This window comes from Branchiostoma lanceolatum, chromosome 18, assembly GCF_035083965.1.
Source record: "Branchiostoma lanceolatum isolate klBraLanc5 chromosome 18, klBraLanc5.hap2, whole genome shotgun sequence".
NCBI lineage: Eukaryota > Metazoa > Chordata > Leptocardii > Amphioxiformes > Branchiostomatidae > Branchiostoma > Branchiostoma lanceolatum.
The window spans coordinates 4,170,706-4,192,622 of NC_089739.1; the positions used below are offsets into that span (position 1 = coordinate 4,170,706).

At 39.9% G+C, this 21,917-nt stretch overlaps 2 protein-coding genes across 6 annotated transcripts in view; one reads left to right on the forward strand and one right to left on the reverse strand.

Moving 5' to 3' along the window:
- LOC136424321 (solute carrier organic anion transporter family member 5A1-like) overlaps nucleotides 1-3,143 on the forward strand; it is a 56,431-nt gene extending 53,288 nt beyond the window's left edge. For all 3 annotated transcript variants that reach the window (XM_066412879.1, XM_066412880.1, XM_066412881.1), the window contains exon 11: nucleotides 212-3,143. In XM_066412879.1, coding sequence (XP_066268976.1) covers nucleotides 212-627 — 416 coding nt within the window. In that variant the 3' untranslated portion in view covers nucleotides 628-3,143. The remainder of the gene's footprint in view (nucleotides 1-211) is intronic.
- A 679-nt stretch (nucleotides 3,144-3,822) lies between these two features.
- LOC136424319 (uncharacterized) lies at nucleotides 3,823-21,751 on the reverse strand. 3 transcript variants are annotated; one of them, XM_066412875.1, is made up of 25 exons: nucleotides 21,647-21,751; nucleotides 20,555-20,625; nucleotides 20,123-20,164; nucleotides 19,437-19,697; nucleotides 18,729-18,852; nucleotides 18,294-18,424; nucleotides 17,607-17,663; nucleotides 16,829-16,943; nucleotides 16,457-16,592; nucleotides 16,172-16,295; nucleotides 15,255-15,416; nucleotides 14,660-14,770; nucleotides 13,861-14,002; nucleotides 13,119-13,261; nucleotides 12,671-12,840; nucleotides 11,849-11,980; nucleotides 10,201-10,486; nucleotides 9,550-9,732; nucleotides 9,217-9,356; nucleotides 8,450-8,668; nucleotides 7,878-8,130; nucleotides 7,277-7,443; nucleotides 6,628-6,823; nucleotides 6,152-6,307; nucleotides 3,823-5,226 (listed from the first exon to the last, which is right to left on the reverse strand). In XM_066412875.1, exons 2-25 carry the CDS (start codon nucleotides 20,600-20,602, stop codon nucleotides 4,993-4,995), a joined length of 3,732 nt encoding a protein of 1,243 aa, XP_066268972.1. In that variant the 5' UTR covers nucleotides 20,603-20,625; nucleotides 21,647-21,751; the 3' UTR covers nucleotides 3,823-4,992. The 3 variants fall into 3 exon arrangements, with proteins under 3 accessions (XP_066268972.1, XP_066268973.1, XP_066268974.1); XM_066412876.1 differs by lacking the exon at nucleotides 20,123-20,164; XM_066412877.1 differs by lacking the exon at nucleotides 17,607-17,663.
- Nucleotides 21,752-21,917: the final 166 nt, after the last annotated feature.

Sequence of the window (21,917 nt, forward strand, 5' to 3'; positions counted from 1 at the left end):
GAGGGGTGTTTTTTTGGGTTGCTAGCGTTCTCTCTATTTTTAACAAATCGGCACACAACTATCACACATTCAACTCAAATAAAAAGAAAAATTCAATACGAATTCATATTTATGAAAAGACCCCGTAATCGCTAAACTAACATAGCAAACCTGAAGTACATGTGTATATGTAACACAAATACTTAACCCTAGTTTTGTGTGTTTTCCCCAGCCTACATTCCCGCGCCCATCTACTACGGAGCCACCATCGATACGGCGTGCATCCTCTGGCAGCCGCTGTGCAACGGCGACAAAGGTGCATGCTGGGAGTACGACGCCACCCGATTCCGATTCCTCTACTTCGGCCTGTCGGCCGGGCTCAAGTGCATGTCGGTGCTCTTTGTGTTCATGACATGGATTTCGCTACGACGAGCCGCGACGGAGTACGTCGAAGACGCGGAAAACAGGAATGCTGATCAGAGCAACGCGTCCGCCTACAGCGAGGAGGGGGCGGTGGGGTACGATGTATCGCTGGACGAAACGAGAACGACGATTCTCAGCGAGGACGGAAACATCAGTTTCCAGTCGCCGCGATCGCTTTGTCCGCCGCTTCAAGACGGGATTCTAGCGTACGAGAGCCATGTCTGATGATAGAATCCTTGATAGAAATGGTTGTAAAAAAGAAAAACGTGTATAGATGTTGGCTGTTCCTTTTTTCTGTGGTGTCAAAGAGTTAGCCTCTACCAGGCTCCGCGGGATGGCTGGAAAAATAGTAGAAATTGGCCGTAATAGAGTGAATAGTGTGCCAAGGGAGTTAGCTACGGAGAGAGGGTCAAATCTACCATCCATGAATGGCAATCCGTGGATGGCATATTGGACCCTCTCTCCGTAGCTAACTTCCTTGGCACACTATTCACTCTATTACGGCCAATTTCTACTATTTTTCCAGCCATCCCGCGGAGCCTGGTAGAGGCTATCAAAGAGTCAGCTTTGCGCCGCCATGCGTTATGTAACAAGGTTGAAATTGCATGAAGACAATCTATAACGAAAAAGGGTGCAACGTTTACCGCCATTTTGTATAGTCTAAAACTCTAATCACAGAAATCGAAAGAGCCAATATTTGGTACAAAACCCATGTACAAAATGTACTTAATGCCACCTGTACTCTTCACATGCTTTCCTGACCTGACCACCCCTTCACTGAGATGGATTCTTCCTATAGATACTGGTATCTACATGTACATGGACTGGCCCATCTCAGAACTGGGGGTGGCATTGAAAGCACTCTGTACAGGAAGTTGCCATGACCAAAGAGAGCACATATGGATGATAATATATTTTAAAACTTTGATGATAAAGAATGTATAAATCAGAGGTAATGATAATGTACATGTAGATAATGTCGGCAGGGTAGTTACTTATGTATCTACATCTGCGCATCGGACTTAAACAAAATCTCTTCAGGAATGCTATACTACTGCTCAAAATTATCACAGGCTTTCTATCGAAGGAAGCAAAAATAACAGAAGATGGTGTCAAAATAAAGAACTTAGGAGCTTACGTCTTGAGCGACACTGCTATCTTTTGTGACTGTTATGTCTTGAGAAGTTTTGCAATGTTCCGTTGTCTTGTTGCTTGCCGTCTTAGAATGCCTTGTCAGTGTTGTTAAGTCAGGGCCTCAAGAGCAGGTTTTAACCAACAGCAAACTTAGAAGACGTTCAGGTAGCTTTGCTCTGCGTTGGCGCCATGGTTTGTAGGAGTATGTCTGTGTAGGACATGTCAGCAGTGCTATAGGGACAGAGTTTGCTTTTAAAACTCTGTGGCGTATCTCTGTGTGTTTTTCTTGGTGTAATCTCAGAAAAACTGTGTCATTTGAAATTAAACATTATCTCGCAAACTTGCCATGATTGTTGTTGCCAGTGCTACGGTCATTGAATATGGTAGATATGTTTAGGGTGGATATTGTGTAACGTTAGGTGTTAATTTGGAAAACAATTTATCCACATTTTATTGATGAATTTTGTACTCTCTTGTATACTGATGTGTGTTTTGCGTTGTCAGATAACCAAATTTCTATTTCTTAGGTTGCGTAGATTGACGCTAAGTTTAGGCAATAGTTAATTGCTTAATCAATGGTTTAACAGAGTCAATGTTATTGAAATTGTGATAGCTAGTGTTCAAATATATTGTTGATCAATCTTTTTGCATTAGCAAGACTAGTGCATTGTAAGTACATGTACCTCAAAATCACTGCTAGCAGGTAGCAATGCAAATTTTTGGACAATGTCAAAGTTTTATATTGTCCACCGTGATGTGTTAGATAATGAGCGTATGTAGATAATATTTTTACAGAGAATAGAATCCACTATAAAGTAAAGTGTGTGTGTTAGAAAAGAAGCTGTAATTTAGGAATGTGCCACATTTGTCGAGGTCCACAACTTGGAGGGACATTTGTGCCAGTTATGTTGTACTTATCGATAACTGGATAACAAAGTTTTTGTACACAGGCGTTTTATTCAAGCCAACATTTTGGTGACCGTCTGTCATCTTCCTCAGTGCAATACTGACTGGTTGTATTTTGCACTGCAGCTAGATGGCGCTTCTTACAGATGCGGTTCCAAATGTAAAGTATTGCCCAGAGGAAGTTGACAGTCAGGTTGAATAAAACACTATGATAGTTGTGCACAAAGAACTTTGTTGTCTAATGACTTACCAGCCTGATGAAACTATTCGCGGATGTTGTACTTAACCTGAACCAAATTTGTGATATTGCTATGATTTTTTCTTATTTCCAAGGGTTAAAGTACAGTTTTATCTTGTGATGAATACAGAGTATATTTCTGTAGCTGTAATTTGTTGAGTCTATTAGTGGTATACACCAAGAGAATCGTAGCTTGATGACCTTATTGCGTGAACACTATTTTGACTGGCAGGACCATTGGACCACGTGTGTCGGTTTGACACTGACTTCAGCATACCTAGTGTGTTGTATATCATACTTCTATGTCTCCATATTGGAAAAACTATAATTATTATATGTGTGAAATCATTATTGTTTGGTGATTATCTAGTGGTGTTTATTATTTTCCATGAGATATTATCTTGATAATAGATTCTGTAAAGTATCTTGTTTGAGTTTCAATAAAGGAAAATATTATAAGAGACATGCTCTGACTATTAGTTATTGAATTGCTCAATTTTTTAAAAATAAGGCCACTCTGACTTAATTTTATGGATGGCGTCCTCTGGGCACCCCAACAAAGCACGACATTCCGAAACGGTTTTCAGATGACATATTCTGTCTTAGAGACCTTTTGATTCGAACTTTGACCTGTAACCATACAAAATGTAGATGAGTTTGCAATGATGATCAGCTACAGTACTTCAGTCAGCCATTAGGTGTCTCTTTTGGACTCTGCTGACTGCATATTTACCAGGCTACTTTCTTAAACAGAAGCCTTACATTGCCAGACTTTTTGACATAACAATATCTAAAGCGTATTGACTGATTGAAAGTATATGGATAATTGTGGTGCGTGGATGCCATCCATGATATTAAACCAGTGTGGCCACAGAAAGTTGATTTTATAGAATGATGCAAGGAGGTTTTTCACCTCCTTGCGTTGTAGAAGGTACATGTACCTGACGTGAATTTTGATTTTGGTCTTTTCTAAAAGTGCCCTTAAAAATCAAGACCATTACAGAATTTAACTAATATATATGTGAGACATAGTAACTGGAAATATGAAGTTTCTTCATTTCTCTCGCAAATTAAGTTATAATTTTCATAATTTGCATATAATCAATGGTGATATAATGCTATTACACACAAATGAAGAGGACTGAGGTTTTCGTAATCCATTTACTCTGTGCAAAATATATACAAAATGGTGACAAATTGTGTCAAGATAATAAAGTGCATCCAAAATTGCAAAGAGATTACATGCACTAAAACACAAACATATACATTTAGCACTCTTTCCTACAGCATGTCAAGCATAAACTCTTAAATCTGTAAAATGTCATGGGATAAAAGAAAATTGTTTTCAGTATATCTAAAAAAATCATGTGAGTTTAAAACTACAGACAACTTTTGGAATATCGTTCAAGAAATAAACCATCTTTTTATATTCATGTAAAAATATTTTCAACTTGAAGTCATAAGTATAGAGTTTGGATTTAAAACTCTTTCCTTTTCTGTTCATCAGATGTATAATCTGTTACCATATTGCATAGCAGAGAGAAATATTGCAATACAAAATCTGATTACACCATCCAGTACAAATATAGGTACATTTAGGAAAATTTCATCTACATAGATTTTTGCATACATTTTGTAGACATAGAATTTAATATGAAAATAGTCAAATATCTAGATACAGAGTGTCACAAAATACACAATCTACTAGCTTGTATTATAGATTCTGAGGATTCAAAATATGAGATCCAAAAACATTTACATACAATCTACATGTAGTATTTACATCTGGCAAGTCAATCTTTTTGTGCACAAGATCATTGATTCATTGCATCTAGAAAAAGCAAAACCAACTCAAAAAGCAAGACTTAGTGTGTAATATATCTTTCTATGTATGTGAGTAAATATCTGTTGAAGCTCAAGATAAGTTTCCTTAGAGAATGATAATAAAAAGTGTACAAAGTTCTGTTTAAAATGGTGCACAGTTCCACTACCAGAATGGAATATATTTTAAGGTGCTGAACAAGTTTCTGACTAAATTCTGGATAAAAACAACACTTTGATGTCTAAAGAAGTTTCTAATTAAAATTCCAGACGTTTATAGGTCTTACTGTAAATGCAGAAATGTTTTCGGTGGTTTTATGTCTGCGGTTTTTGCAGTGAACCCTTTACCGCAAACTTGAAACCGCCGCAAAAAGCCGTTTCATTGTGTGACTATTGCTTCAAACTGGAACTAAAAACCACCACGAACACTCTATTTTCTCCCTGCCCGCAAACATTTCTGCATTTACAGTATGTGAATCTTGCTGAACACCTCAACACTCGGTACTACCCCTCTTCAAGCTGGTACGAGATCCGGCTCGCGGGACCGACAGAAACTGCGCTGACCCCTCCCGTGAGGTCAGCCCTCCCGCTGTCGTGACCTTCCTCCGCCGAGCGACGCTGTTGAGACTGAGGGTGGAACCCAGGTTCTCGATGCTCTGGGCGCGCTCAGCGAGGGCCTTCTTCACATCCTTGTCCATCCCAACAACCCCCATGTCACCAAACACCTGCAAAAACATGGTTTATATTGTAACTAGTACGTCATCAAATCTTACAAAAAACAAACAATTATTATAGTAAGGATTGAAAGCGCCTTCTTTGTAGCCTGGCATCCATCCTAGTCTAGCTCGATTTGCTCCTTTTATCGTTTTGCTGTGGAAAAGTCTGGCATTCGTTAATAAAGAAAATGACTGTTTGCCTAAAATATATAGGCGAGAGTGGAAGTTCGGCTGTCGTTACACTGCTTTTAGTTCTGAGAAATAGTTGATTTCCAAAATATTGTAAGAAGTGAGGAGTTTAACATTTGAATGGGGACGTGACATTCTGCGTGGAGATGATAATTTGAGCATAGCGCTACATGTATCTACCAACCAAAAATTGTGACCATAGCAATGTCCAGAACACGAAATATCAAAATCAGAAGTTCCGCAAGCTGCTAGGGGGCCCAGAATCTAATTTTTCCAAGGTCTCATTAAGACCTACCCATGTACAAAGTATCAAGACAATCTATGGCATTCTTGAGTTATCGTGTTCACAGACACACAAACAGACACATGAACGCTCTTAAAAATATAATCTTCTCGGCAAAGGTAATTAGACATAATAATAATCAGGCTATACACTAAGAAAGCAAAGAAATGAGACGCCTTCCTTTAGCAGGGGACACCCAGAGGACACCCTGTTTTCCTGGGAATTACACATGTTTGTACATTATGAACCAACACAAACACACACACACACAAATACACACTGCCACTGTTTATTTCCTCATACCAGACACTGGGACAGCATGTAACTTGATCGACATGCAAAGCTACCCAATCCATAGAGCCCATTGGGGAATCCTGGTTCCACTGTTCACCCCCTCCCCCTTTGGACGCCCTGTCTATAAATCCAAGCTAAAAGCCTGATCATAATGGAGAAGTCACCGACCTCCACGATGGCCCCATCAGGCAGGCGGAGGAAGTGTCGGTACAGTTCCCTCAGCCCGTCCAGGTGCAGCGTGTGGATGGACAGGTGCGTCGTGATCTCTCGCCGACCGGCCTTCTGTGCCTCACGCTCACCCTCCTCCCAGGTGGTGTCTTCCACCTGGAATTGAAAGTTTTGAGTGTCATCATCATCATTCTTCCGGAAACTCCCGTGAGATACAATCAATAAAGTTTTTCCAGTACGATCTGTCCTTCAGTGAGCTTTATCTGTGAATGGCTAGCATCAACTTCAATTTTTTGTCCAATACCCCTACTCAAACACCCAGGGCTTTCGGCTTTACCTTCAGCCCTTATTCTCATTTCAGAGTCCAGTCAGAAAAGGATTAGAACTCAGAACCCTTAACATTCTAAGTTATCAACCCTAATGACAACACCACCCTAACCACCTAACCACACGACCACCTAATGTTGACCTCTGACCTGTTCCTCCTCCCAGATGTAGTCGTACACGGCGACCTTCCTGCGCTCGCCCTCCTCGCCGCGCCACTGCTCCGCCCTCTTCACCACGTAGTTCAGCTCCTGGTTGCTGAGCTCAAGGTCGTGCGGCACGAAGAACTCCTCCTCCAGACCGTGCAGACGGTGGTAGATGTCCAGCATGCGCCCGTTGTTGTGCAACCTGCAAAGGACAAAAGGACAATAACGTATACAGTAGAAACCTGATAAATACAGAATGGTCTTTATTTACGCTTATCAAAAGCATCAGCAAACAGCTGTGAGATATTGGTCTTTATTAGCATGAATAAAAGACAGTAAGCTTACTTGATCCATCGTAAAATGATGAAATGGTGTGTACAAACTACCGTCTATTCTGTGCCCCAAGCAATAGTCTATCAAGTGTTCTTCCCTGCTACAATGTACATGTATGTGCAAAGACTATCCTGCAATGTATTGCAAAAAATCTATTCTGCAATGTATTGCAAAAAACAAATTCTCTAGGGAGTGTTTTTGCGGAAATTTTAGAAGATTTGCAATTTTAATCCAATTTTGCAATACTACACTAATGGGTTTGCCCCTGAAGCATTGCCAAAAAAGATTTTTAAAAAAAGACAGGCAATTTCATATTTCTTACCGTAGGAAGTACATGTAGAGGATGGTGGCGGCCAGGAACATGGTGAAGATGTAGAGAAACATCACCATGGGAACGCTGACGATCCCCGAGCCCTCCACGCGGTCGAAGTGCCACCACATCTTGAACGCATCTCCAATCGGGATGCTGCCGCCGAGGTTACGCCAACGCTGGAAACATAATCATAAAGTTAACACAAACATTAAAAGGGGGATGTTTAAGTTGATGATCAAGCAAAATTTACGATAGTAATGTTCTGTAATGAATGAAGACCTATATTGTACACATATACCCACTGGGGTATTTACAGGTCACAGCAAAAGAACAGTTTACACTAAGTCTTACAGAAATACTGATACATGTATGATACCTTGTCAAGCTACTACAAGAACTATTATCTCAAGTGAATTTGACTTCTTTGTAATGTTAAAAATATAAGAGCAGAATTTGATATGTTTCATAATCAAAGCTGTGTCTAAACTTAGTGTAATCTGTGGTGCACAAGACCAGCAATTTGTATTGTGTATTGTGTTGTGTTCTTGCAATCTAGATCAAATCAAATCAAATCAAAATCAATTCAAATCAAATCAAATCAACTCCATACCTGTAAGGCACAGTCCACTAGTAAGATCAGGATGGGATCCAGGAACGCCATCAGTCCTGCCGCCATCACGAACTTGGAGAAGAGCGCGGGGAACGAGCCGAGCGCCCGCTGACTGACCCACGACAGGGCGACGAGCAGCGAGAACCACAGGATGTTGAAGGCGGGCCCGAGAACGATGAGGGCGATCTCCTCGCGCGTACGTAGCAGGGAGCTCTGGTAGTTCAGGTTGACTGTGTAAGGTAGGAACTCAAACCTACAGGAGAAAAAGTATATACAACTTGAAGTACAAACATAAGCAGACTATATTCAATTTGGAAGAATTAAATTGAGGTACCTGTAAGAAAAAGAAAGGTATAATTTATATAGTTGAATGGATTAGCATTTTATACATCTTATTATGTTATTATAGTTATCACACTACATTTCAAATCTATGTTCTCTATGTTGCAACAAAAAAACTACAGTCATAATATTTGACTTGATATTCGCACAAGTGTGACAGCCCCCTAGCTTGTTTATTACCACTGGTCCTAAGGTTGAACCAATGGAGTATACAGTCTGTAATTTCTTACTTGTTGACAGGGATACGGAGCATCATCAGAAAGAGCCACTGTCCTCCGTAGTGGAGGAAGATTCTCAGGAAGAAGGTGAAGAACAGCATGACCAGGATCCCCAGGAACTCCTTAGAGCGCCACTGTGACAGACCCATCTCCGCCAGGAACATGCGCGTGATGTACTGGGCGCGCTCGTGCGTCGGGCGCTGGTACGTGCCTTTGGTGGAGAACGCTTTCCTGTAGCAAGAAAAAAATAATAATTTGGATGTAACAGAATGATAATACAAATGCTTACTAAAACAAGATCGCAGCATGTCCATGGCAAAAGATACAAAAAGTCCTGCTGCAGTACCAAGGTCTACATGTAGTTACTTAGTAGAAATCCTGATTGGAGTTTCTATTGACAGACACTTCGATCAGGATCTCTACTGGTTATAGAATTGCTGATTCTGCTAGATCACCATCTATACTCTAACATAATGCATCATAAAAAAGCGATGAAAAATGTATGAAAATAACTGATGACTGAAATATAAAATGTAGGAGGAGGGTTAAAAACCTTTGAGCTACTTTTACCAAATTTGCAACAAACTTTCAAATGATAAGTTAAAAGCTTTTCTCAATCTACCAGAACAGATAAACAAATACAAAATATTAGATAATCATCATAAATACTGACTGTAACAAGCCATCAGAGAATAGAGCATTTCTGCTCCAACGAATGAACGAACGAACAAACAAAGAAAGAAAGAAAGAAAGAAAGGAAGAAAGAAGTAAATACTGACTGAACAGCAAAGGTGTGCTGTGCCAGCTGTTCCAGGTAAGTCAGTCGTTTCTTCCTGCGGCGCTTGGACAGCAGCGGAGTCTTGGGCAGCATGGTGTACAGCTTACGGGCGTACACGTCCGACGGGTTGTTCAGATGACGCTACGAAAACCGGATTTAATATTGTCACTTTCAATTAGTGCTGTCATTATTGCTTAACATTACACACACACACACACACATTCTTAAAACTTCATGAGTTGTCACTCACGAGTTTACCTTCGTAGGTGATTGGTCATTATTGAAGAAGGCGACATTACAAGTTTAGGAGAAGGTTAAAAACAGCTGGACCTACCTTGTAGTACATGCCGGGTTGACCCTTGACCTGCAGGAAGCCGCCATCGTTCTCGTCCTCGGAGCTGCTGCCCTCGCTGTCTGAGTGCTTCAGCTTCATCTCCTTCTCCACGACCTTACGCGACCCCATCACGGTCGCCGGGCGTGGCATAGCAACACGGTCCAGTCCCTTCTTCTCCTCGTCCTTTACCATTATGATGAAATAGGATAAAAAATAGAACAAATCTTTGAGATATTGTAGAATTGCACTGCACTCTATCTCTGAAATAATGTAATACATATCATTTTAAAGTTTTTTTGCTAGGTACATTCTGCAAGGTTTTTGCTTCATTTACATTTTGTTACAAATTATGTTTCACCTTTTTCTAAAACAGACTTTTCATTAAATTTCTGCCAGCTGAAAATCAACCTGAGGACTACATTTCATCATCATCATCATCTTTCGTCCGGATTTATGCCTAATCAATGATAATCCAAAAACTGTACTAACTTTCAAAAACCAAACATTTGCAAAATTTCCCCATCATACAATACTCATTCATCTGAAGTACAGCCAGCAGGTACCCATCTCAGTAATGAGGCTGTGAATGTAGACTACATGTACATTAAAATGTAATACACTGTATGCCACTCAATATTTGTCAGTACACACCACATCCGCTGCACTCCCCATCCTGTCCTTCTGTCCATTTTGTAGCTCCACCATCTTACTGGAACCTTCACCCGGGTCAGACGTACTTCCCAGCATGCTCTGGGAGTTCAGGCTGACCCTTGACCCCCGCTGACTGCTGAATCGCGAGCTGAGATCCAGGCGTGATCCCGGCAGGGGATCCTCGCCGTCACGGTTCTCCTCCGCGTCCTGAACGCGGTCGGGGTGAGACAGGAGCTGCGCCGAGAACTGGAGCTCAACTTCGTACTCCTTCTGTCCAGCCAGGTACCTGCGGGAAACAGGGAAATAGTTAACCCTCAAACTACCACATTAAGCTCAATCTCATATTCCTTCTGTCCTGAATACACAGAGAAAATTAACCCTTAAAGTGTCAAGCAAAGCTCTACCTCTAATTCCTTCTGTCAAGTACCCAAATAACATTAAGGTCAATTAACTTCGTACTCCTTCTGTCCGGCCAGGTACCTGTGGGGAACAGGTAAATTAACCCTCAAACTACCACATTAAGCTCAATCTCATATTCCTTCTGTCCTGAATACACAGAGAAAATTAACCCTTAAAGTGTCAAGCAAAGCTCTACCTCTAATTCCTTCTGTCAAGTACCCAAATAACATTAAGGTCAATTAACTTCGTACTCCTTCTGTCCGGCCAGGTACCTGTGGGGAACAGGTAAATTAACCCTCAAACTACCACATTAAGCTCAATCTCATATTCCTTCTGTCCTGAATACACAGAGAAAATTAACCCTTAAAGTGTCAAGCAAAGCTCTACCTCTAATTCCTTCTGTCAAGTACCCAAATAGCATTAAGGTCAATTAACTTCGTACTCCTTCTGTCCGGCCAGGTACCTGTGGGGAACAGGTAAATTAACCCTCAAACTACCACATTAAGCTCAATCTCATATTCCTTCTGTCCTGAATACACGGAGAAAATTAACCCTTAAAGTGTCAAGCAAAGCTCTACCTCTAATTCCTTCTGTCCCAAATAGCATTAAGGTCAACTTTGTACTCCTTCTGCCCTGCCAGGTACCTGTGGGAAACAGGGAAAATTAACCCTCAAACTATCAACTGACAGTTCACTTCGTACTCCTTCTGTCCGGCAAGGTACCTGCGGGAAACAGGAAAAGTTAACCCTCAAACTATCAACTGAAATTTCACTTTGTACTCCTTCTGTCCGGCAAGGTACCTGCGGGAAACAGGGAAATAGTTAACCCTCAAACTACCACATTAAGCTCAATCTCATATTCCTTCTGTCCTGAATACACGGAGACAATTAACCCTTAAAGGGTCAATTCGATCAAGCAAAGCTCTACCTCTAATTCCTTCTGTCAAGTACCCAAATATCATTAAGGTCAACTTCGTACTCCTTCTGCCCTGCCAGGTACCTGTGGGTTACAGGGAAAGTTAACCCTCAAACTATCAACTGACAGTTCACTTCGTACTCCTTCTAACCTGCCAGGTATCTACATTGAATGGGCAAGTGTCTGGTCAACTTGTACAAAAAACAATGTAACTGTGAGGGCCTGAAAGTAGAGAAAAAAAATTGTATGTCATTGAGAAATACAGAGTTTATGTAAAAGTCACAGTCACTGTGGTACAAAGTAACGATAAAAGATATTTTTTGTAATAGCATACCTGGGAAGTTTGATGACCTCAAAGTAGAGGTTGCCGAGCCAGTGGTCAAGGTCGGAGGCCATGAGCTCCTCCATCTTCTCGTGTTTGTCGATGCGAAGGTCCATGTCGCCGCGTAGGAACGGACATTTGTACCTGGAACAGAGCATATCAATTAGATGCCATTGGTGCAGCTGTCATCATATTTATGAAGTGAGCCTATAGTGAATGTGACTTGCAAATGGGATAACGGAAAAGACACAAGCAAACAGACAGACCAAAAATTATATTTTCCTTTTGTCATAAAAATTAATGCTGTTCATGATTCGTTGCATATATAAAAAATGTAAAGTGACATGCATGTGCATGTTGCATACATATTGAAATAAAAAAAATTATGAACAAAAAGTCTAGTAGTGTTTAATCTTCTAAATGTATAAGAGGAGTTAAACCTTGGATAGCATTTCCTTAGAATTCTTGCAATGAATCATACAGAAAATAAAAGTTTTACTTGAAAAATCATTCCCACAATATCAAAAATGCATTTGGAAGCTTGGCTATTACTTTAAGTTATCATTGTACATACGTACAGTCAATATCCCTTTTCCCAAAACATTTACTGTAAATGCAGAAATGTTCACAGGGATCTAATTTCGCGGTAGGGAGAAATTGGAGTGTTCCCGTTGGCTTTCAGTTTGCGTTTGAAACAATAATAGCGCTACAGTTACACAATGAAACGGCTTTTTGTGGTGGTTTTAAGTCTGCTGTAAAGAGTTCACCGTGAATATAAAGCCATCGCAAACATTTCTGCATCAGATTCTACAGTAATTTACAAAGATGGCGTACTTTCCCTCGATGATGTCGAACTGTCCATCGCAGATAGGGAAACTCCCCCAGCAGACCACGCGATCTGTCGGTACCACCGCGCCGCGGAGCAGGAAGAGTTCAAAGGTCAGGATCATCCCCGGACGAACGTCGGGCTTCGGTGGCAGCACAGTAAAAACACTCTGGTCAAACTGTAGAAGAGTGTTATATATAAAAGAAAGGTTAAAAAAAAGGTAATCTCCAAGCATTATTATAATTCAGTACATCTGTTCACTGCTTATGAATAAACATAATGATAATTTACTATTTCTAATATATGATATCAAAATGATATAAGAGTGTAGAATATTTCTTTCAAAATGATGTAAGAGTGTAGTACATTTCTTTTAGAATTCAGGGCTAAGGAAAAGAAAATTAATGTTCAATGCATTTCAATCCAGAAGAGTCCATTTATGTAGAGGGGTGTTACCTTGAGTTCAGCGTTCCAGAAGTGCCCGTCGTGGCTGACGGGAAGGGTGGCCCCGCCCCACTGCTGTCCCTTCAGGTTGGACCAGCGCATCACGTGACCACCCAGGCGGTCGTACAGCGAGACCAGGAGCACGTAACGACCAACTGCGGCGGGAATAGCCAAAGTATTCAATGAAGCATCTGAGTTATCAACCCAGGATTGAAGTGTTCAAAAATTTGTTTTTCCCCAGAACTAATGTGATTGCAGAGTGGAACTCATCGCCATCAAATTTTTTACCGTCACTAGATAGCTTCAAACAACGATTACAGTTAGATGTGCAAAGTCAAGGTGTGACAGGTAGTTCAGTGTAATGTGTCATGTAGCTTCTTTCCTTCCACGTGCCTGAGAAGTTGGTGTGTTATATATGCCAAAGGGCAATTATAACAGCTATACAGAATATAGAAAAGGACGTAATTATAAGCATGCATTGATACAATTATACAACTACAGAAAAACTTTTTAACCTAAGAGCATACCCCAATTTTTTCCATGATTAGACAAAAAAATGATTTTTTCTACATTTTTGGCCATTACAGATTCACAAAAGGTTTTAGAAACTTATATTATATTAATCATTATGAACATCATACTTTTTCGACCAGTTGCTTAACTAAATTCAATTAAAGATGAAGCAATTTACTGATTCAGAATTTGAATTCATCCTAAAAAATCAAATAGTCTTTAATTGCCCTTTGACCCTTACCTGGCAGCTTGTCCTTGACCCCTCTCATACACTGGAGCTTGACCTGGATTGGCTGAGGAGCCCTGTTCCAGTCGACCTTCCACCTACGACCTTTGCTCCCTCCATAGAACCCATCGGCCACTGTCAGGTCACCGTACATGGTCTGGAAAGTTTTGAAAAATAAAAAGACCAATATTCAATTTGAAAATAATTACAAAACTCCTGCTTTGTTTGTAACTTGCTATGGAATAAGAACTTCAAGATACTAAGACTGAGAGACCAAAAGTGAGGAAAATCTTCAAAAGAAGTAGGAGGCTAAGAAATAGTCAAGAAGTCATACAATACACACCTTAGAGGACAGTCAGCCAAGGAAGCTATCTAATAGATTTATGGAAGAAGAGGACAGAATTTGTATAAATCACCAGTAGGGATTATAATATCATAGTTAGATTATAGAGATAATTTATAATAGTAGAAAATTGTCTACATAAAGTGGTGAAGATGTAGCATTAACTGAATAAGAAAAAAAAGAAACTCCAAATATCCTCTGAATGAGAAAGTTAAAGGGAAACATAGTCATTGAATAGGAAGTTTTAGATGTTGAGATACGTTGTAGCCTCTGAGTTAATCTCCAAGCAGATGTAAGGATCTACATGTAGGTTGTTTCGAAATATATTTTCTGGCCGCCAAAAACGGGGACCTGACTAGAAATACAATAAATAGAGAATGTCACAAAAACATTGGGGAACATTATATTTGTAAAACACGCTGTACCCTACATCTGCTTGGAGATATCTCGGAGCCACTCCAGGGTGCCTACCTTGACCTCCCCCTGCCGTTTGTCCAGGGCGTAGATAAGCTGGTTCTCAGACTGCCTGAAGGCCTTGTGTAGTCTGTCCTGCAGCAGCCGCTCCTTCTGCAGCTGCATGGCCTGGGGGACGCAGGGTCGGAGGTTACTTCTTTGGTTAAACAACAGAATTAATTTCTATCTACAAGGACTTTTCTAGTCTAGATAATACACATGCCCTCAATTGGATAGCAAATTTGACAGTACATTGTATTTTGTTAAAAACCTCAGACATTGCAGAGGGTACGGACGTTACAGATGGGGGTATGAACGCTACATTTTCATGTTGACAGTGACTGTTATTTTAGGAACGGTCTTTATGACAGCAATCATATGTTTTAAATGGTGTTTTAGTATGTTGCAATAGAAGCTTCTAAACTACATGTATTCTGTGGCTGTTTTGGAAAGGACCATTTTTGAAGTCTTTATTATGACAGATTTGTCTTTATCATGATAGCAATCATGGTTTAAACGGTGTTTAGGTATGTTGTAATAGAGGCCTATAATGTATAAACTTATGTACCTTGTAATATTTTACTAGTACATGACTCAAAATTGTAAAACTTACCTCTTTCTTCCTCAGTTCCCTGAGTTTGTCCTTGTTGACGGTTGAGACACGTTTCTTGGCTCCCTCGGCCTGTTTGGCCAGGTCCTCCTGCCTGTTACGGTGCAGGTCCGCCTCCTGTTTCTGGTACGCGATGTACTCGTCGCGCAACCGCTTTTCCTCTTCCTGAAAATAACAGAACAAGATTTAAGACAAAACCAACTTTTGAATTGAATGATAACCGTACGGTGACTATAAAGTATAACCTAGAGACACAAAACAGAGAGTAGCTACAGTTAAAAGCAGATGTTTATCATAAATAATGCTATTATTGTCACTTTGATATCTTGTAAAAACTTACAATCATTTTGCAATACTATCTCTAACTTCTGTCTGAACCCAATACTCTGACTTCTGTAGACTTTGAATTCTGAATACTCTGAATTCAATACTCCACTTCCTCTTTACTCGTTTTCATCAACCAATCACAGACCAAGATTTAAGACCAACTTTAATGTTGAATAATCACTATCAGGTATAAAGTAACATAAAGTAGTGTAATTTTTCAATATATCAAATAGTTACTGTAAGTTAACGGTTGTGCCTACTCTGTAAAACAAAATAATAATCAATTATGTGTACTACATGTGTATAGACTGCAATTGCTAAACGATATGCTATTATTGTCTCAAAGTTTATCCTTTACAAATTCATGATTATTTTGCAACTCTCTTTATATAATCATGTCACTGGCTACTTCACCTCTGAATTCAATACACTTCTCTCCAAATTCAATACTCTAAATTGAATAAATTCTACTTCCTCTCAACTCATTGTCAACATCAACCAATCTCAACTAAGCTTTCAAATGACAGTGTTCCAATCAAACACTCCACTACTCCGTGGCTCAACTCAATGAACCAATCATAGCCAAGCTTTACCTGGACCTCCTCCAATGAGATGCTGGCAATATGCAGCATGTCATCCTCCACATCCCTCTCAAACTCATCAATGTAGGCTGGGATTGGCTCCTCTTCCATTTGGACCTTCAATTCTGTGATTTTCCTGCAGAAAAAAAAGCAACAACAGCACATTGTAAAATAACCCGGCCTGAGTTGGTAAGTTTGAAGAGGTGGTCAGTCACGCAGGTTTGATCGTTACTCAAGACTCAAATATACTATCGAGCATTAAAGTGGTGTAGTATTGAGGATGTTGTTATATCTAACCTGTATGTCCTGGCATGTTCAGGCCTGCTGAAGAGGGAGGGGGGCTCGTGGTCAGCCTCCAGGTCTGACTCACCCCCCTCCAGCGTGTCCATCAGCTGGTAGATGTCAGGCAGGGTGGAGTCAAACTGGGGGGGTTCTGGAGGGGGGATAGGATTTGTTTGAATATAAGTTATGACAGATTCCACAGGCATGAACTTTTTTTTGATAATATGCGCATATTAAGTGAAAAGTTGTGGTTAGATTATATGGGTAAGGAACGAACCAATATCTCTCAAATTGTAGATGTAACTTAAAGAGAAATTGGTAATGGGTAACCTTTGAATTATAAGAAGAAGAAGATTCTAGAGATAGGGAAACAAAGAGATTTTGTACCGTATGTTTCGTCGTCGGATTCAAACTCCAGGCCGTACTGTTTGGGGTCGATGTTGCTGAAGTCTCGCGAGTCGTAGTCGTAAGGCTCGTGGGTGGACACGCTGATCTCTGGGGCCTGATGGGGGTTATGAGAACACCACATGGTTACAAATAAAGAAATACTCGATTTGGCAATACCATTATTTAAAAAATGGTTGAATTTCTTGTTACTTCAAAGTTGCAGAAGCAAGGTAACAAAGGATATGCGATAAAATAAAGGAGATGGGGCTCATAACAAAAAAAACTCAAATGGAAAATCCTGTAGAATTATTCTCCAACACTTCAAAGTAACTCCAGTTAGGTCAGACACACCTGGCAGATCACACAAGTACTGCAACATGTCAATCTCTTTCTTATGGAAGTTAACATTAAGTTTCTTATTGTCATTTTTTTGCAAGAGGACATCATGAAAACAAAGAACTGAGAGGAAAACTTGATCATGCCTGCATTTTCAATCCCTGAAACTGTGTGAACCAAGGTGCAGACTTTTCCTTAGTTTGCTTTCATGTGAATCATTCAGTTAGGCAATTTCTTTCTTAAAATCTGAGAAAAGTCACATATGATTAGTCAAAAGTCAGATACACTCACTCCATCCTGGCCTATGAAAACAATCCACTCTGTCAATGACAAAGCACAGCACATAACAGGAAAAAAAGTTAGACAAAGTTTGAAACTGATTGTAAGTCATGACTGAGCTCTGTGCCCCTACGTAACACCACGCGTACGCCACACACCCTACCCTCGCCTCTCGACTCCGCCGTCGGGACTTGCTGTGTTTCCTACGAGATTTCTTCCGCTTTTGTGGGAAAGTTGAATCATTTCGAACAAATGAATGAAAAGATGGATGTATGAAAGAATGAACAAAAGTAGAAACAACTGACTGATATGACAAATGAGTTTAGTGAATGATAACTGAATGAATACATGAATGGATGAATGAAGAAAAGAAAAAATGAATGAATGAATGAATGAGTAATGAATAAAGGTCTCACTGATAAATTAGTACATCTAAATCATGTTGAACTTTAGATAGATAACCTAAGGTCTAAAGATAAATAAAATGTCAGAAATGCATTTTTGTTCAAAAAGTCTGTATTTGTCTTTCCAAAAATAGCATCCCTACCCACCAATCCTAATCTTTAAGGACCATGGTCAGAAACACAACATTAATTTTCCTAGGCCCTATCAAAGACGATATGATATTTCTGCATTTAGAGTAGGTTTAACAGCTTTCAGTACCAAGGACATCACCCATATCTGTGGTGCTGCAACGACTTCACTTGGGAAATAACGATGTTACTTTGCGACACTGTCTTTTTCCTTATGCAAAAGGAGTGGGTCTGAAACTGCAAATAAAAAAATGGATAGACCTTTTCACCAAGTTTTCTTCTTACACTGTCTAGTATAGAGTAAAGATTGAACACACCTTTGGTTTGTCCTCAGTGTCCCCTCCCTTGTCCTCCTCCCGTTGCTGGTTAGCAGCATCAAACTCCTTTCTGAGGGTCGCCTGGTCACCTGACCACTCCAGCTTAGAGTCGGCACGAACACTGTCAGGGCCTGAGAGGGGATGCACAAAAAGTCATTTTTGTTTGGACCCTCAGGCTTTCAGCTCGGATTTATAGACAGGGGGTCAAAACAATTGGGGGTGGGGAACCAGTCGGACCCATGTTGTAAAGTGAAGTAACTAAATGAGCAATATCAAACTTTGTTTCAAAGGTGTCTGGGCACTTCAGCAGTGGGGGTATATTTTTGCTCTGGAAATCCAGCAGGACAAGGGTTGACTTTCCTTTGATAACAATTGTAAGAATTACCCTGGAACAGATCTCTAGAGAACATAAATTATCATATTATCAAACATTACCTTCAGGCTTCTTTTCTCCCTCCTCATCTTTCTGATCAGGGTTGGCCACTGGTGTCCCATCATCCTTCGCTGTGGTTGCCATAGCAACATCCCCCTCCCCATCTCCTGGTGGCTGATGAGGTTCCTATGTATCAAAGAAAGGAAACAAAAGTATCTAGTATGTAAGATAGTTTTATTTGTTTGGCAAAAGTTGACTCATCATACTAACTAACATACAAGGTGCCAGAATTTCCATTCTGTTCAGCTACTGCCAACCTTTACTGTGCCGCAAGATTTTGATGCTTAAACAAGGGATAGAACTTCTCACACCTCAGTGAAATATTTCAAATTTTTGTTAATTTTTCTACGAAATATAACACAACCTTGTCTATTTCACACATTACATGCTCCACTCTTATTATTTTTGATTCCCATGTATTCCCATGTACTTGTTTGTCTGCAATTAGCCTTCGGGCATGAACTTGCAATAAAGTTATTATTATTATTATTAATAAGCACATGCCATTCTCAGGTTCCTGACTTGGCCATGTGCCAACGTTCACTCTCTGCTAGTTTCCGGTTACAACTCATCCCAGAAACCAGGCCAGTTGGAACAAACTTGAACACACACCAAGACAAACAAACAAACAAACAAACAAACAAACAGACAGAAAACAATACCTCTATTTTCACGGAGGTAAATAAATTTCTAGTACATGTAGTACTTGCCTGTTGTTTTTCATCAGGACTCTCCCCCTGCCCATGGGGTAAAGCATCACTACCCCCTACTGGTTCGGCGGGCATCCCCTCCCCTGGAGCCACAGTTGGACTGTCCCCCTCTGGCTGTGCAGTGGCTGGGCTTCCTCCCTCCCCCTCTACTACAGATAGTTTGTCCCCCTCTGTTGTAGCAGGCTTGTCCACCACAACCTCTGCCAGTTGTGACACCTCCGAGTCTCTTTTCTTCATCTTCTTCCCTTTCTTCTTTCCTCCCTGTTGACAAAAAAAAAGGTTTAGGAAAGGTAAAAAAATGTTTCTTTGTACAGTATTTTTTAAACTAAAACGTCAGCCCTGGATATCTGAATGCTGGATGAGTAACATAGAATGTTAAATAAAACAAAACAATAAAAGGAGGAACACCAACCAAACAAGCAAGTTTAAAGCAGAAAGTTTATAGGAATTAAAGATAGCAGCTCAAAAACATTTCAGATGTCCAAGTTTCTATTTTATAATACACTGTATTATTATGTATGTAACTACACTTTTGAATTAAACAGAATTAACACTGCCACTGAAACTAGTCCTAATTTTCTGCAAAAATTAGATTTGAAACGTTAAGAAATGCAAAGCTGAAGCAAAGGGGTTAGGCAAATTTGACAGTCCACAGGTTAATGTTCACTCCAGTTCACACATCATACCCTGGAATCATCCTGACTGCCTTTCCTTCTTCCTCCTTTTCCCTGAAAGTTGCATAATATTGAGAAATATGACAAGCTGAAACACTCCCAAACCAGCTTATAGAACTAATAATCATAAATCACTAATAAAAGTTAGTCTAAAAATGTTGGCTATAGTATCCACTATCCACATCCTAATCAATCTCCCACTGTCTCACAGCACACGACGTTACATGTATCTACATTCAAATTCTAACATTGAAGCTGAATTCTAAGGCATGTGCTACTAATTTGTAGTAACATACCTTTCCTACAACTCTGTACACACAAGTCGAGCTGGGCTAGTTATGCCCACAGTCATACCTATAGTATTGGTGCTGAACAGATCATCCAACTGCATCATGTAAAAGTTTAATGAAAACATCATCAAAATCATTTTGTTGTTTTTCTGACCTTCTTGGGAGCTGGTCCTTCAGTGGGCGGGGGTGGCTCAGACTCCATGACTGCAGCTGACAGTTAAACAACTGTGTGGGAAAACAGAGTAAAGAGAATGTCTACAAAAAGGCCAAACATGCAAGCACATGTACTAGTTATCTTACTTCTAGGTCTACTGATCATCTTAACCAAAACTTTGACAAGTAGCATGGGTTCCTACACTCGCTATCCTGAAAATAAAATTGATTTTTTTTCCAGAGTAGCGAATATAGGAACCCCTAGCTTGGTAGTTGTAATCAGATGGCACTCAGGATATGTGCATGTACCAAGGAGGTCTAACCCAAAACTTTGACACTGGTCTCTGTCTTATCATGAAATGTTGTACACAAAAGTTACTGAAAAAAGGTGATATTCTTTTTCAAGAGATTTTCAAGAGATTTTTTCAAGAAAATAAAACAGTTTATGTGACATCATTTTACTGACAGTCAACTTCAAAAATATATCCGCCTCTAAGACTCAAAAGTTTCTTGTTCACTGTGTTCTATTTTCATAGTCTTTTGCAAATGTCTTCGATGTTATCTCCAAGTTGTCATGAATTTCCAATGACTTCCTTTGTAGCGCCAATGCTAATAAGTCAATTTGTTTTGATTGTTGCTACCCTCCCGAATTCTTTTATCGCTAGTTTGACGCAATTCACCCGTCTAATTTGGCCAATAAATTAGTTAAACAGGTGTTAAAAATGTGTAACCGTCCAAACTTTCTAAATCATCATGCGTAACGCCAACTACAGAGTACGACTATGCAACTATCTAAACAAGGTATAGTCTTACAGAAAGTTACACTAAAGGGTTAGGAAACTTTATATTTACTTTGAAACAACTGTACTTTACTACTTAGGTCGCGGCTTAGGTAGCAAAATAACGATTCGGTCCAATGATCACAGACTCGGACGTTTGTACTATAGACAAACAACTTTCCAAATTTGGGCCGATTTTGTGCAAATTTTAAGAAATCAACAAACAAAAGAAGACGTTCTAGCCTTTCTACAATAGTTCAAGATATGGTTAACGAAGGTTTTGGAAGGAAAGTATGAAATATGAGGCCACAAACCTTATTTTTCGGCGAGCTTCCTGATAATCTCGTTTCAGGCCGCCGCCATATTGTTAGATCTCCCGAGAAACCGTGACGTCAATGGGGTCATCAGGGCAATTAGACCATACCATTCATGAAGGGGTGTTTAATATTTAGTTTTTATATAAATCAAAGTTAATGTATTACTCATAGAATACACATTGCTTTAATACATATCAAAATGATATAAAAGGTAGTTGAACATATATATCCAATATTATGGTAGATGTGGTGACAAAATTTATTTTTA

Excerpts from the sequence above, each read along its gene's own strand:
- LOC136424319 (XM_066412875.1), bottom strand. The coding sequence starts at position 20,602 with ATGGAGTCTGAGCCACCCCCGCCCACTGAAGGACCAGCTCCCAAGAAG. Across the intron at positions 8,669-9,216 it reads CAGCACACCTTTGCTGTTCA|GAAAGCGTTCTCCACCAAAG; the intron begins GTCAGTATTTAC and ends TTCTTGCTACAG. Across the intron at positions 6,308-6,627 it reads ACATCTGGGAGGAGGAACAG|GTGGAAGACACCACCTGGGA; the intron begins GTCAGAGGTCAA and ends TTTCAATTCCAG.